The sequence below is a fragment of the Corvus hawaiiensis genome, chromosome 7, assembly GCF_020740725.1.
Source record: "Corvus hawaiiensis isolate bCorHaw1 chromosome 7, bCorHaw1.pri.cur, whole genome shotgun sequence".
Classification (NCBI taxonomy): domain Eukaryota; kingdom Metazoa; phylum Chordata; class Aves; order Passeriformes; family Corvidae; genus Corvus; species Corvus hawaiiensis.
Window position 1 is genome coordinate 14,041,254 of NC_063219.1, and position 16,498 is coordinate 14,057,751.

At 42.9% G+C, this 16,498-nt stretch overlaps 1 protein-coding gene across 2 annotated transcripts in view; it reads left to right on the forward strand.

Moving 5' to 3' along the window:
* Nucleotides 1-13,893, forward strand: part of KLF7 (Kruppel like factor 7) — a 60,775-nt gene extending 46,882 nt beyond the window's left edge. The window contains exons 4-5 of one of the 2 annotated variants that reach the window (XM_048309232.1): nucleotides 4,451-4,574; nucleotides 11,282-13,893. In XM_048309232.1, the coding sequence (XP_048165189.1) occupies nucleotides 4,451-4,574; nucleotides 11,282-11,333 (176 nt within the window). In that variant the 3' untranslated portion in view covers nucleotides 11,334-13,893. The remainder of the gene's footprint in view (nucleotides 1-4,450; nucleotides 4,575-11,281) is intronic. The other variant, XM_048309233.1, reaches the window with a different exon arrangement.
* Nucleotides 13,894-16,498: the final 2,605 nt, after the last annotated feature.

Here is a 16,498-nt window from a genome sequence, read left to right on the forward strand (position 1 = left end):
CCTCCAGTTACCAGATTGGACCAGGCTGGATGGAATAGAGGATGGAGGGCCAGACTGTACTGAAATGTGCTTCGGGGGTACTTTTAGAAGAAGAGCTCAGTTGTGTGAGGTGCCATAAACAGAAGTGGAACAGAGAGCCTACTCCCCCAACATCCCAGTCTCAGGTATAAAATGTGCTCCAGGAACATGAAAAGGTTAAAATGAGGTATGGACCACAGCACACAGCCACAATGAAGAGAGGCTGCTTCACAGAAGTGTGCAGTTATGATGGACTGAAACCCTAAAGTGTATCTGAAGGGCTAATAGCATTTCTGTAGCAGTGTTTAGGTGATACAACCCTTCTAGACCAGTAGATTTCAGCACACGGCTCTCTGCACAAGCAGGTGTGTGCAGGCTGCTTCTCCAGGATCCTCACCAGGCAACTCAGGATGTGTCTGATGTGAGTGTTTCCTGGTGATCAAGTGACCTCTTTTGAGGCGAGGCTTTGGTTGCCCACATTCACTGTGCTTTGGTTCAGCCTGGCAGGAGTGCAGCCATGGTTTTGGATGGCCTGTCCCAGGAGAGGTGCTGTGCAAGTGCACAGCTGGCATGCTTCACCTACAGCCCAGCTCAGGCCACAGGACCAGGCTGTGGCCAGCCAGAAATAACACCCTTCAAATGCACACAGTGTGGATGTTGGGTCCTGTGCACCCAACTGTCTCACTGCAGCTCTCCTTCACTGTGCTGCACTGCTCTCTGATGCACATGCTGCCCACGGAAACTACAAGTCAGTAAGCTTGGAATCACTAGGTGTAGTGTCTCTGACTCCCAGGGGAAAAAGTAGGAACAGCTGAAAGCCGGTATTCTGTGTTGGGTATAGATTTTCCATAAGCAAATGATACATTTTTTTTAACAAAAGTGCTCATCTAGGAAAATTGCATAATTCACTGCTTGAATATATCTGCACTGCTGGCTGCCCACCCTTCCCAGGTGCATTTCTGGATGTGTGGAATCTGAACCAGCCCCATGGTGTGAGTAAGTTCTGAACTGAAAGAACTGAGTATTTAACATGTTCCTAGGTATTGGCTTCTTTTTGGATGACAACTGGCTCCTCCATTTTAGTGTATTTGTATAAATGTGGATTTATGGATTTGTTTAAGGACTGCACAAATCCTTGTGTTGAATAAAGGCGACTTAAGGAGTAGAGCCTCCTTCCTGGGAGGGGCTTGCAGGCACAAGTTTTAAGTGTGGGTTTTAATTTGAGAAAAAGTCAGTGTGGCACAGCTCCGTGACGTTCCTATTTTTAATTGGATTTTGACGCTCATAATTAATTTCTTAAAAAGGAGGAGATCTTGGCCCTGTAGAAGTGAGTAGGAGTTTTGCCATTGGCTTCAGCAGAGGAAGATTTCATCATCTATCTTTTTAGTCTCACTAATCCTCTGAACAAGAGAAGAGCAGCCTAACACATGGAAAGGATCCTTCCCATTTCTTCTCCCTGCTATTACCAGTAGTGAGGTAGGAGGACCCTCCCCCCTCTTCCTTCCCGTGCTTTCTACATATGTGCATCTTGGCAAAATACACTTCCATTTCATCTTCATGTAAGGTGAAAGCAGCCATTAAAGGAGCAGTTTGTTCTTAGTCTTCACATGCAGAGACAGGCAGATCTCTCTCCTCCTTCCCTCTTGTGTTTTTGAGTTGCTGCAGCAGGGCAGGAAATCTAACCTCTTTGAGGTCTCTGGGTCAAGGAGCTGTCTGACATGGCTTTAAAGGTCACCGTGCTCCTTTGCATTTACCTTGTGCACTGGGAGCACAGTATGCCAGCATGCAGTCTGGAGCACTCAGAGGTACTGTCTGACATTTTGCAGAACAGGGCTTGGGTTACAAAGGAAAAGCATCTGAAAACAAAACTCAGCTCAGGGCTGTGCAAGGCCAGAGCTGGAACACTTGGGAGAGGAGCCCTGCAGCAAGTAACAGAGATATGTGGCATTCCTTGGGTTTACCAGTAATCGTGCTTGGCTTTTCTGTCTCTCGTAACCTATATATAGCACCATACATTTTCAAAGCTCTTGACAAATTTTAACAAGCCAAACTCCACTTCAATTGTAGTAGCCTATATAATTTCACAGAAAGCCTGGGATGCTTTTCCTTCACCCTTCTGCTCTGTAGATGACTGTATCCTTCAGTCTGGCTGTACCTGCCAGATTTGGCTGAGCAGTCATCTTCTGCATTTGCTTTGTAGTGTGTGTAGCAAATGTGCTGCAAGGCAGTTTCTCTGCCTTGCTGTCTCCACTCTAAGGTAGGCACTAGAGAGCGTCAGAGAACCAAGGAACTGCATTATCATCGAGGCTTGTTTACTGACAACTTTTTAAAATAATGCATGAACTGTTCAGACAAAACGGTGTGCCTTCATAGGCACAGGACCAGGCCTGGGACATCCTTTTCTTCTGAGGAGAGCAGGTGCTGTTTGCCAGGTAGGGTGCAAAGGGCTTGGGGGGAGACTGCTGCAACTGCAGCTCCAGTGCTTGGGGCCAGCACTGGTGACAGTGTTTGAGGTGCAGTTGAGTAACCAGCCCAGAAACAAGACACCAGCACCTTGCTCACTAACAAGAAGATTCTAACTTTTTATTTTCCTGAAGAAATCCTATTCAAAGAATAAAAGAACAAGAGGCAAGTCTGCCGAGATGACCAAGCAGGCAACATTCTAAGTGGGTTAGTGTTACTGTTGGCTCAGTCCATTGTCCTGTTGGGCATTTTCCCATGGGGCACTGTGACTCACAACAAGGACATCCAGGCTGGCCTTTCTTCATTCGGGAACTGTGGGATAAATGGATATTTTGGTGTAGTCTTGCCAGCTACTGCCCCCTCTTCACAACTTCATCCCAATGAATCCTTTAATTGAACTACTGAGCCAAAGAAACTTCTCAGAGGCCAGTAAAATGGCTCAACTGCACTTAAGGTCTGAGCCCATTTTGCTGTTCTGTCTGGGGCAGATGACCACTGTGCAGCAGAGCTGCCTGTGCAACAAGAAGTCTGCAGAAACTCACCAGAAACCAGAGAATAGCGTTTTTTCATGTATTTTGCTGCAATTCTCTTTCCCTTTTTACTTTTCTTGCTCTTTTTGCCTCTCCAGTTCATTATCATGACATACACAGGTCTCCCATAATCAGATCTCGCTCTTCTACTTGCTGAATAGACACACTAAATATAGCAATCCATGTCTCTGCACTGTCTGCTGTGGTCAGGTGATTGTTTCATGTGACTGGCCTAGAGGGGTCATACAGATTGCAACCTCGGTGTGGCCCATGGTGGGCTTTTTAAGATTACCTTCTTAGCAATTTTAAGAACAAAAAAATAAGTAAAAATCCTCTTAGAAGCTTGGTAGTGAAAGTGATTTCTTGTTTGCATTTTATCTCAACTGGCTGCATGGGGAAGAGTGACATGGAGTTTATATAGGAGGAGATGCACTGGAGCATTTGTTGTTGGGGGAGATGATCAATTTGAATGCACACCAATGCATGTACACTGAATAAGGAAAAGGGAGTCATGAGACCTTGGAATTCTTCATCAGAAGGTGTTAATGACTCCACAGATGTTACACCATGGCAGATTTTGATCTGCAGAGACCGATGTACATTAGAAGATAGATCTGAACATAGAATCATAGAATATCCTGAGTTGGAAGGGACCCACAAGGATCATTAAGTCCAACTCCTACCAGCAGACTAGAATCTCTCCTGTCCTACTACTGCACCATTTCACTGCCTTCAGTGGTATTGTTAGTATTTTGGGGCACAGTAACAGCTCATAAAGGTGTAGTGCAAGAAGCCTGAAGGACCAGCTGATTCAAAGAAGTAGAAATGTATCCTCTCACACTCCACAACCTGACTCATAATTTCTTGGTTCTAGGAGTAGATTTTGTTGTCAGAAGGAAGTAAAAAATGTGCAGTCCTTGGGGGCAGCAGGCATGAATGCCTGAGGGGAACAGATGTGAGTCTGGCCATACAAAGGGTAAACAGAATCGGGGTAAAGCATGTGATCCAGTAGTAGTCACTCAGGAGTGGTGCACACCTGCACAGTGTTCAGGTGTTAGTACAGTCAGATACCACAGTAATACATCTGGCAAGGTTAGAGTGAGCTGAAAAGCTGTTTGAAAATCAAGCTTCGGCCACACAGCTGCTTAGGCATTTGAGGACATTCTGAGGGCTTCTTCAAAGGCCAGTTGGTTGGTTTTGTTAGAAACAGGAGGTAAGGTTGTGTGAGAATTTTAGCAGTGGTAAAATCTGGACTGGAACTATCCTCAGTACAATCCATCATAAGCCCTAAGTTATTTCCATCCCACACTGACCATGAATTGTGCGATGGGCTAACCTACTCGAATGGGTTAGAGGCAGGGTGGGAGGACACAGGGCTTTCAAGGTGAGTGCTCAGTAATGCTGCTGCCACGCTGACTGTTCTCTCCTCCCCTCTGCAGGTGAGAAGCCTTACAAGTGCTCGTGGGAAGGGTGCGAGTGGCGTTTTGCACGGAGCGACGAGCTCACGAGGCATTACAGAAAGCACACGGGTGCAAAGCCCTTTAAATGCAACCATTGTGACAGGTAATGCAGCTTCTAACAAGGTCTTCAAGAAACATGTGGACTTTTGTGACTGGCATGGAGCCGCCAGCTCCCAGAGACAAGAGACCTGGCTCCTGGCAGATGGGGAATACTTCCTAAGCAGTTTAAGCTGTTTCCATCCTACAGCACAGAGAAAAATGTGGGACCAGGTGTAGGTCTGACTGAACCCTGCTGGTGTCTGTTGTGGGCACAGGATTCAGTTCATAGGGCAACTCTTGTTAATACTCTTAAAGCAGAGAAGACATCCAGAGGGCCTTAGACCATTTCAATGATGGCCCTCTCCACAAGGCATCTCCCCAGCTTTCCATCTCCTGATCTTGTAAGCCTGCAGTGCTCACAAAGGCAGAGCAGAGCTCCCTCTGTTTGCTCTGCTTCGAGGACTACCCCAAGCACCACTGCTGGCTACCCGCATTCTGGCAGGGTGGGCCTCGCAAAAACATGGGTGTGTGGCAGGAGGGATGGGGAGTGTGTGTTGTGCCACAAGTGGCCCAAATCTATGGGAAGCCTCTAGGGAAAAAGCATTTAATTTCGGTATGATCACTGTCTTCTCTTATTACTGAGTGCAGGGCTCCTAAAGAAAAGACAACACAGGGGCATCATTTCCAAAGGCCCAAGAGTGAGTTAGACACATCTTACCGCTCAAGTTCATGGGGTTGTTTTGTGTAAGATCAGTGATCTCTGCACATTCCTGCTAATTAGTGAATCTTTTCCTACAGTTTTAAATCTCACCCTTGACATCTGTTTGAAGTGGGAAATACTCTGCACCTTCATTCCGTGAGGGCCCAGATTTAAAAGCCTGCCAGGTGCGTAGAGCCGAGGTTCCCGAGGAGCCTGTCACGCAGCAGCGCTCTGGGCACTCAGAAGTGAGATGAGAGCGGAGCACACAGCAGCTCCCCGGGAGAGCCGCCCTTACGGCCGCTCGCCGCGATTCGTTTTTACAGCCCTCGCTGCTTTAGCTGCTTCAGTAAATACTGAGCTGCTCTGAAAAATCTGCTCATCCTTGCTTGGTGCTGAGTGTTTTTGAAAGCTGGTTCTTTGAATTTAGAAACAAAACCAAAAGAACACCCTTCTCCACATCCCCAATCCCCGCTGATAAGAAATCAGGGTGGAGCAAAAGCAATTACCCCTGTAATGACTCTTGACAGCACTGACAGGATCGAACAATGAGCACTTCTCCCTCACTCACCCCCCCGCTGAAGATTGGCAGTGCCCTGGGTGAAACCTGGATCCACTATTGAGTAATCAAATAATGTGCTTGCATCTGAACATGTTATCCAGCTAATCCTATTTATATATTTTTTTAAAAGAGGCTTAAGAAAATTACCCATCTTTTTAATGCAGCACTAAGGTTCTCAACTGCGATAAGGAAACGTTTTGTAATACAATAAAGGCTCTAGGAAGCCTCTGGGTACACCAGACCAACAGAGAATATGCGTGGAGAGAGGATGTGAGGAACATAAACAAGGGACCCCATCCTTTTATGGGAAGGAAATTTGATCATTTTCACATCCTGCCTTTCCAAGAGCTTCATCTCCTTAAGTGCTCTTCTGCCCTTGTCTCCCCTCTTCCCGTTCCCCTTCCCCCATGGAGGGCTTCCTCTTGGATTATCTTTTGTTTTATCCCTGGATTATCTTTTGTTTGCTCAGAATGAGAGACAGGATAAGCCAAGTAGGGACCTCTGCAGTTCTGCTTTTGTTTAAGCACTTCTGTGAATGAGAACAATTATGTTCTCTGTTTTAAATGTAAGGCATTGCCTTTCTCTTTTCTTTCCTCCAAGTGAACACACACACACATAGACACACAGCCCCAGGGTTTCTGTGTCAGGACAAACAATATTATTAGCAGAGATCTAAAGAAATACAGCCACTATTTTCAACTCCTCGGTCTCTTTCAGCCTTTTGTTAAGTGTTCATTATTCTCCCTCTACATATTGTCCCTTTCTACCTAGCTTTTCTTTTTGGCAGCAAACTCAGTCATTGCAGTCAAGAGACAGATTCCTGTAATCATCGAATGCATTTTCTGCTCTTCTGCTGAATCTGTAGATGAAGGAAAAACATTATTAATAAAGTTCAGAGTGCTGGGAATTGTGCAGTGTTAAACTCTATGCCCACACTGTGTGTGGTGATAGGAGGCAGATAGTCTTTATTTCCCCAGTTAATTGTTGCAAACTTTTAGAGTGACAGTGCCTGTTCTTCTGCCCCACTCTGCCATACTACTCTTTTTCATTTTTTTCTCACTCTCAGGCCTCTCTGCTACCACCTGTTGCAGCGGTCACTTAAGCAAGCGCTGAAGTATGAGCCTAAAACTGCCTTTAGCTATTTAGGCAGACTTTTAAAGATGTGCCTTCCTGAGCCAGGGTTCCAGCTGGAGAACAGTTTCTCTGTGTTAGAACGGCTACCCTTTATTGCACTCACCATTATTGACAGGAGCTGTGGCCACTCTCTCAGACATGCTGGCTTGTTAGATTTTTAAGGAGCTGATTGGAGCTGTGTTAACAACACTGATGTAGCACAAATCCTATGCCTGTTGTTCAGAGCTGAAGGCTGTATCTTGGCAAACAGAGCTTGGAATGGGTGATTCAGATAGCAGAGGGGATGTTGTTCACACAGTCTGGCTGCAGTTCCCTTCCAAGGCTGTTTTTAGATGTGCTTGTGTCTCTCACCTTCTGACCAATATCAAAGGACTATTAATGCCCTCTGTGTTTAAGTCAGTTTTATAACAAAAGAGATAAGAAGGTGAGATTCTCTTCTCCTGCTGTCCCAGCCCTATCCCAACACCGTGCAGCCCACAGATCACATTGTTAGTCATAGCTGGCAAGCTACCACTGGTTTGAGTAACATCATGTGTACTGCAAATGGTGTGTGGCTTTGTGGCAGCAGGAGAGAAAGGAGAATCAGCTGAAGTGGTGTGGAAAGCACTAAAGGAAAGTCCTTAGTGCCTTCCAGATGTCAGGGTTATGCTGGTTGTTAGCATTCCCCAGGAATTTTGCTCTTCAGAAACACAGGCTGGGGGTGTTCCTCACACAGTGAAAGCCCTCAGCACTTCAAGGGGAAGAGTTTGACAGGGTAATGGCACTTGCTTATTCTATGTGAATACGTGTTTAGGAGACAGCAGCTTAGTGCCAGACTGTTGGGGTGCATATTCCTCTCTGCGTGTGTGCACATGTGCACATGGTTTCCTTGTTGATAGCAAGCTAAGAGTGCACTTAGCTGGAATGAGCATATCCCGCAGCTGGTAAGAAATACACAGCTGGTAAGAAAGATGGCTGTGCAATATATTCTCTCTTGTTGTACTTACCTTCCCATTTTCTCCTTCAGAGGCTTCAGTGCCAAGCAGTATTGTGTTGCTAAGGAGATATAGCAAAAAGAGAAAGGAAGGAATCATGTTTGGGAGCAGGGAATTTGTGTATCACACATCCCTGTGTGATACTTTTACAATTAGAGTGTCTTATTCTAGCATAAACTGTTCTTTCTAGGAAGAGCTAGACTGGGGAAGGGATGATGGAGAAGGCTATGGTGGGCCCACGTATGATGTGCAGAGCTGGTCTGGAACTGAAAGAGATGTAGAGCCAGAGGTGCAGAGCAAAGTCTCATGTCATGGGCAGGACTAGAGACCAGCAAGCTCCTGTTTCTTAATTTTTTAAGAAGTAGTTTCCTTTGACAACTTACCCTGTGGAGCCTCTTCCATTGCTGCCTCTAGTCCCAGAAACACACACACACACACACACACACCCCCCCCCAAAAAAAAAAAAAAAAAAAAAAGTGTGTCCAGTAATCAGTAGGCTTTTTGGCAGTGTGATTTAGCTGCAAAAATTTTGTACAGACTGTTTTACTGTTGAAAATAAATATCCACATCCACCAGCCTTACCAAGAGATAGAACTAAGCAAATTAGTCAACAGGAGAATGTGAAGAATTACATGACTTGTACCATTTTATTAGCTATAAACTAGCAAATATGGCACCATTTTATTACCTATAAAATATTATAGTTGCTAATATGGTGTTTATTGATGTGAAACAATGTATTGAATCTGTAATTTTAACAGATCTCACTATGGTGTGACTCAGCATACACTTTCCTGGGTTGCCTCTCTAAAAGAGACAATTGGAGAGGAAAAGCTGTGCTTGGGTGGTGGTCTTATGACTAGTCCTAGACTGAAGTGCCAGCTGGTGCATGTCTTTTTGGCAGCCACTCAAGCTGTTGTTTTGTTTTGGCAGCCCTTGTAGCCAGAGCATGCTGCTTTCTCAGTTTAGACTGATGAGAGAGATGTTGGTCCAAGGGTGTATTTTGTCACCCTAGGGCTAGAAAATTCTGGCTGTGCAGAGCCTGCTGTGTTGAAAGCCCAGTGTCCATTGTCAGATTCATGTCTGTCTTGCTGTGCCTCATGTAGGACCTTGGCGGAATGCTGCCTCCATCCTATTTTGCAGTCTTTCATTTTGTCATTCTGAAGGTATTAACTCCCTTGTAAGCCCTGCAAGTAGAGAAGAGCTGACTTGAGCAGAGCCATATGCTCATTCATAGAAGATGAGTATATGACTTTTCTTGTGGAAGTTGCTTTGTTTTAACATTTCTTTGTCTTAAAAATGTACCTCTTGATCACTCATCTCTGTGTGTAGATGCAGATCAATTACATGGGCAGTGGCATACTTCAGCAGGACAGAAAAGGTTCCCTAGCTATTTAAAATAGCTTCATTTTTATAGTTCTTCTCTTTCTCAGCCTGTCTCTGCTTAGGGTGTTTATCCTTTGGGTGTTTGCCTTTAGATTGATTGTTCTTTTTTTATCTATCTGTATGGGCTTTTTTGGCGGGTTGTTTGTTCTTCTGCTTCTTCTTTCTGAAAACTACAAAACACTGAACTACTGCTTTTTGAAAAATAAACTCGGTGCACATATATGAGCTATCTTGATTCTCACAATAAGCCATTTGGATATTCTTCAGATTGTTATTGGTGGCTGTTTTATACTCTTATTCTGTGGAGCACTGAAAAGACATGCCAGGCCAATCAGTTCTGTAAGTAGCTTTTCCTAGTGCTCTTGGAGCCTACAGAACCAGTTTACTCAAAAGCCACAGGTATGTGGGGGTTGGTGTGATACTTGTAGTAAATGTTTTTAAAATAAATAAGCCAAGGTCTTGTGGCTTAAGGTGGAAAGAAGGCAAGCCAGAATTTGCAGGGAACTTGAAAACCTCCTGTTTTTAAATGCTCAACTGAGGTTGCTAGTAGAAATTTAATTTCTGAGTGTGTCTGAGTCCTGCCACTGTGACAGACAAGTTCCATTTTAGGGCTGTGGGGCGGGCAGCCAGAACCACTGCCTCCTTCTCCTGTGGTTTGTTCTCCAGTGCCATACGTATCTTAAATGACACTGTGATGGTGGGTGTGTACTGGATTGGTACTTTCAATCCCGTATCTAATGGGTATGACATCAAAAAAGTATTTTTGCTTACTGGCATTCTTGGTAGAATAAAGCATATATTGAATGACAGGTAAGAAAAGCACTTGTCCTCCTGAGAACTTATTCCCCTGATCACTCTGACAATATCTTGGTGCTATGCAGTTCCTGAATTTGGGCTACTGTTCCTGCTGCTGTGAGTGCCCAGCAGCTTGTCTACTACAAGGCAGCTCTTCTGGAAAACGAATTTCTGATTAACTCTTTGTGGGGTTGCTCTTTTCCTTGAGTACGTGTGGTTTTTTCAGAGTATCTTAACCCACTTCCTGAGTGGATTAAGTAATTTCTGAAGAAGGCAGTCACAAACCTTTAGTGAGTGAGTTAATAAAGGATAGATGCTTCATTTCAAATTCATGGTCTACCGTATTCTCCATTAACTACATGTTTAGACCAGCCCTAAAACTCAACTAGTTCTCTAGGGCTGCCACTCTATCTCATCAGGTCCAGCTACATGTTCAGAATGACAAAACATGTTCTCTTATGAGTTGGAAAAAAAGGCCTTGTGGATAAAGAACAGGAGTTGAAAGCCCAAGTCCTGGCTGTTTTCTTTCCCCCTGGTTTTACCACACCTATGTGATTTACAGCTTCCTTGCCTTCTCTGTCTCTCAATTGTCACTCTTACAAAATAGGCATAATATCTTCTGTCAACGTCCTTCAGGGAGATAATATTCATCAGAATCCACATATTACCACCCACATTCCCAGCTGAGAGGAAGGGAGAGATGAAGTCTGATGGATTGTCAGCCTCCAAACTCTGAGCCAGTTTTCCTTCCAGTTTGGAGTTAGAAATGAGAATTCAGCTTTCAAAACTAGCATCGTTCTTCAGTGCTTGTTGCAAATAGTGGGCACTTGAGAAACCTGGTATTTTTAAAAATTATGTTGCTGAGTACTTGAATAAAACTGATTTTTTTAAATGCAAACACACACATACTAAATATTTGGTTTTATAGTACAGGTGCATAGATAAACACTCCTCCCTGATGTCTGACTCAGTGAAATAAGCGGGAGGGAGAGGAACAGGGAAAGGATAAAAGTAGTCTCTTTAGCTTACAAAGAGCCAGGATAGTTGCCTATCTGTGGTCACAGAGGTCAATCACACAGGGTTTGGTGGTGATCCATGGATAACCCAAGGAATGTTTCTAAACTGGGATATATGTTTTCTCCTGCACGTAACAAGGAAGGAGCAGAAACCCTGTTTTCCAAAATCCTGTACGTATTTCACTTCCTGCTTGCTTTATGTTGCAGGTGTTTTTCCAGGTCGGATCACCTCGCCCTCCACATGAAGAGACACATCTAAATATCAGTCAGCTTGGCATGGATGTCATCTGGGCTAAGTGTTGTGAGATGAAAGTGGAACTCAAGTTACAACGTGCTACCTTACAGGAGAAGAGAACTTGATCCCGTGTAATCCTCTGTACAGGGACCACATGCTCACACTGTCGTGCACCCAGTTACACTCAAATACATCGGTTCTTTTATGCCTTGCCCCAGCTGGATGCGAGAAGATGCAGGCGAGGAAATGGTATAGAGGTGAAGTCAGTGAAAAAGAACAATTGCTTACAGTACTTCATCCCTCGGATTTGTTTCCTGTTTTTGCCAATGGAAATCAAAGAAAACAGAGGAGGCTTCCCTGCAGGTGGACGGCAGTAGGAGGGGCTTATCTAACTTGCTTCTCAGTGCAACTCAGTAGAAGAATATGTTGTCTTGAAGTTGCATATTTGTAGCACTAACTTTCTTTTTAAATAGATGGGGGGAAAACAATGACCTAGAAAACCAAATCCCAGTTTGGTAGCCAAAATTAACCTCTTGGTTTTTTTGTTCTTTCTCTGAGAATTCCTAATGTTCAGTGCATCAGACTTCTCGCAGACACTTTGACTTGTCTTGGTTTTGGTTTTTCTTCCTAGAACTGAGCTATTGAGATCCTTTTAAGTCAATACCAGTGGCCTTAATGGCAGTAGACTGTGGAGTGACACTTGTGACACAAACATCCTCTTTTTGGCCTGAGTTTATGTAGACTTCACGGAGGATTATATTTTTGTTGGTTGTTTTTATTTTAATTTTTTTTTTTTGGCTATTGCACAACATATGCACTAGGGACTCTGGAAGCTGCTGCCACGATGGCTAAGTAGCCAAGGGATAAACCCCTGAGATACAGCACCTAATGTCTCTGTAAGCCTCACCTTATTGCCATAGCTAGGACTCCTTGTTTATTTTTTGAACAAAAAACTTCAAAAGCTTGGTTGGAAGCTTAAAGCTTTTTTCTCTTTTCTCCACAAACAAGTGATCTTCAGAACTCCTTGTCTTCACCTGGATATCAGTCTGGGACTGGCCACACAGGCATGACTACAGGATTCCTTCCACATCATGTGAGCATGTTAGCCACAACCCACGGTGACTTAGTGGTGAATTATGTTGCTTTTTCTTGCAGTTCTTCTATTAACCAATTTAAAACATTAGCCTTTTGTTTGTGTAAAGAGCACCTGCAGACGTTTTAATTTAAACATGTTTGTTGAGCATCTTACACACAAAAAACACCCCCAAGCCAAAAATCCTACTCCAGTCTCTGAGTAGGAAATCAAGAACCTCTTCCACGTACAATGGCTTCATTCAGCATTAGCCCATTAAAGAAATTATCAAAGTCCTGCTTTTCCATTCATCAAGTTGATGTTGTGGCCCACACCTATATGAAAAAATGTAACCATGTGAGCGGTGAAGGAAGGGATTTTATATACAGCAGTGAGGCATTTCCAAATGATTGGTCTAAAGTGTTACTAACCTAGAGGTCCGTTTTGGCCTACAGTGTGAATCATCAAGGAGAAGTGGAGGTCTCATGCTCACCCTTCCATCCTATTGATAATTTGATTTCTTTGGCTCAAAGTGGATTAAAGTCTTCATTACAAAAGGAAAAAAACCACAAAAAATGTATTGTCATAACTTGTATTTGAACCTATTTGGCACTGGCCCTGACTCCAAAGACTGCATTTAGGACCATAAAAATGGCCTGTGCAAGCAGGCAGGTGGTCATTAGGTTGTATATTTTGTATATTCTGGGACCATCCCTACAAGATGTGTCTAGAAATGAAACAAAATAGCGCGTGGTCCACAAATGGTTGCTGCTCTTTTATAATGTATTAGCCAACTACCCTTCTTCGACTGTTTTGACTCATTGACTGTTAAATATTTCCCTTAATTTATGTTTTGGGAGGTAAAATTGTACTCTTAGGGGGAAAAAGAGCAAACAAGAAACTCCATAGATGTTTTTAGAGCTGTCACTGGGATCCTTGGCACTTGAATTCTCAGCATTTTGCAACCTTTGGTTCTAGTGAGAGATTGAATTTATTCAAAAGATGCTGGTTTTCCTCACAGTTTTCACAAAACACTGTGACTGTCAACTGAACACTTTGGGGACAGGGGGGAAATACGATGTCTGGCCCATATGGCATGAAATATGGACCAAAATCTAACCATCTCTTAGGGACAATGATGTAATATTCGTGATAAGAGCATGAGAGAGAGTGAACGAAAGTCAGAAAGAAAGAGAGAGAGAAGAAAAATTGAATTTATTCCAAAGATTTAAAACTAACTATACTCTATATATGTATATATATATGCTTATATATATATATGTATACATTTAAAAATTGCAGAGCACTGCTTGCTGACAATCTCGTATTTCTCTACTTCTGTATTTGCATACATTTTATGGCCATTCCACCCAGCTGTTCCACTGGGACTGAGGGCCCTAGAATCTGATTTGTGTTGGAATTTATAGAGCATCCTGCCAGATCACAGAATCACAGAGTATCCTGAGTTGTAAGGATCATCAAGTCCAACTTCCGGCCCTGCACAGGACATCCCAAGAATCCCACCATGTGCCTGAGAGTATTGTCCAAATGCTCCTTGAGCTCTAGCAGGCTTGGGGCTGTGACCACTTCCCTGGGGAGCCTTTTCCAGTGCCCGACCACCTTCTGGGTGAAGAGCTTTTTCCTAATGTCCAGCCTGAACCTCCCCTGACACAGCTCCATCCCGTTCCCTTGGATCCTGTCACTGGTCACCAGAGTGCAGAGATTGGTGCTGCCCCTCAGGAAGATGTCTAATGGGAACTGAAAACCTCAGCTGTGTGAAACTGTAGAGCATCCAGTGAGTGCATTAGACTAAAAAAAGTATAAGAGAATCCTAGAATTTCCTTACTGTAGTGTCCTAAAATCTACGCTCTCCAATTCTCCACTACGATATTCATTGGCTGTGAACCTGCATAAATATCCTCCTTTGTCATCTGACCACACCTGCCTTTGGATACGCTATCAGTAGTATACAAACTTTAATAATTAAGTGACAGTTTAAGCACCAGGCTCTATTTAAATTGGAAAAAGTCAAGCAAGACTGTTTTTTAGCTCCCATTGTCATTTATGGTCTTGTTGGCATCTTATTTAAATATAATATGGCCAGAACAAGGGCCCCGGGGAAAAAAAATGCTGAAGTATCTCTTTACTTTGTTCTAAAGGCAGGCCTACATATAAATCCCGGATCCAAATAGTGTAAAAAACATAGAAAAAAAGGGGGGTAAAAGGCAGATTTCAAATTTCTCAGGCTTTGTAGCAGGTCTTGAGCTCTGAAGCTAAAATTTGAGCTTTGGAACCACCTCTTATGTTTGAAAAGGGAGATATTTTTCAGCTGTATATATGGTGTACTCAGTCAATCTCTTGACTTCAGTTTTTGGGTGCTCATATGCAAGTGTCTTAGTCATTACTAAAATTCTGAACCATAACTTTGGTATTTTATAGAAGGAGTCTCCATTTTGGAAAGGCATAATTAGTGATACATTCCAGGATTGGGTTTTTTTGTACAATGACAAGTTTTGTGTCTTTGCAGATATTTTAAGCTGTGCACTTCAAACTCGTGTAGTCTGGTATAGTTAGTTCCTTTTTGGGCCTGTGTCTCCTTGCTAAAGTTGTACAGTTGTCCTCTGTAAATTATGAGTAGAATCAGACTAAAGAGGAAAGGCTCTGTGTAAGGCTTCTTGAAAGCAAACCCATAAACAGATGATTTGGTGACAGTTGAGGACTGAGTAATCCAGCTGTAGAAAGGAGAAGTTTTACCTTGTTTCCTTCAATGCTAGATTTATGCCTATTTGCAAAAGAGAAGCCATTATAAGAAAGTCAGATTGTGGTTTCCAAGGCTGTGGAGCTATAGGATGAAAACACAAATTGAGCTAAAAGTCTCACAGAATAGTGTCCACAGAGGAAGCAGTCAATCATAGAACCATGCATGTGGAAAGGGGCCTCCAGAAACTCTTAGCCAACCTCCAACTAGAGCTGGTTACTCATGGCCATATCCAGCTGAGTTTTAAATGTCCTCAAGAATGGAAATTCTGCAACCTCTCTGTGCAAGCTGTTCCAATATTTAACCACTTTTATAGTGTAAAAAAAAAAAAATCAAAAATCTGTGTGTCAAGTAGGAATTTTCCATGTTCAAACCTGTTTTCAGTGCCTCTTCCACTGTGCACCTCCAAGAAGAGTCTGGCTTCTTCTCTATAGTCTTGGTTAGGTATTTGGAGATAGCAATAAGATCTACACTTACCCTTCTCTTCCTCAGGCTGAATCATGTCTTTCAGCCTCTCTTCATCCATCATGTGTTCCACAACCTTCATGGTGACTCTCTGCTAGACTTGCTCCAATCATTTTCTTGTAATGGGGAGACCAAGACAGAATATTCCAGGTCAAGATGTGCTTTGTATGTTACAGTGGTGATATAATTTATTTATTTGTGACTTTTCCATTATCTAATTGAGACAACTTATACTCAAAGACAAGATTCTATTTTGAAAACTGACTAATAAAAAATAATTTAGGAGGCACCGGAATAAATAGTTTTCTAATTGAGTTTGCTGAATCTGTGCATAAAAATATGCATATAGAAATATATTTCTATACTGCCAGCTTGAGGCCTGGCAAGCAAAATTCTGTTTTTCCCAACACAATCATTGATGGTTCACTTTGAACTAACAAATTTATTGTTTCATTTGTACTGTATCAAATATGAAGACACATGATGCTCTATTTTAGTCACTTCTAACATTAAAACAACACTTCAGTGCATCTTTGTTCTGTTTGGTTTTCCCCTTAGGAGATAAAGAGCAACATAAAATATCACATGTATTTTATAAAGATTGGTCTAAAAGTGGATGGCAGAATCCAGAATATTTTTCATTATCTCTGAGTTGTTCTTTTTCAGTAGCTAGTACTCAGTCTAGACAATTACATTACCTGGCTAAACTGGCAACTGAAGTGAAATTCTAGATTCTTTCAATGTCTTGGACAAGGCCCTAAACAGTCTGATCTCACTAATCTTTTTTTAAACAAAGAGTTGAAGGCTGGATTAGGTGACCTCCAGAAGTACCTTCCAATATTAATTTTTCTGTGTTTCTATGATTGATATCACAGCCCTCCCTGATTAAATGTG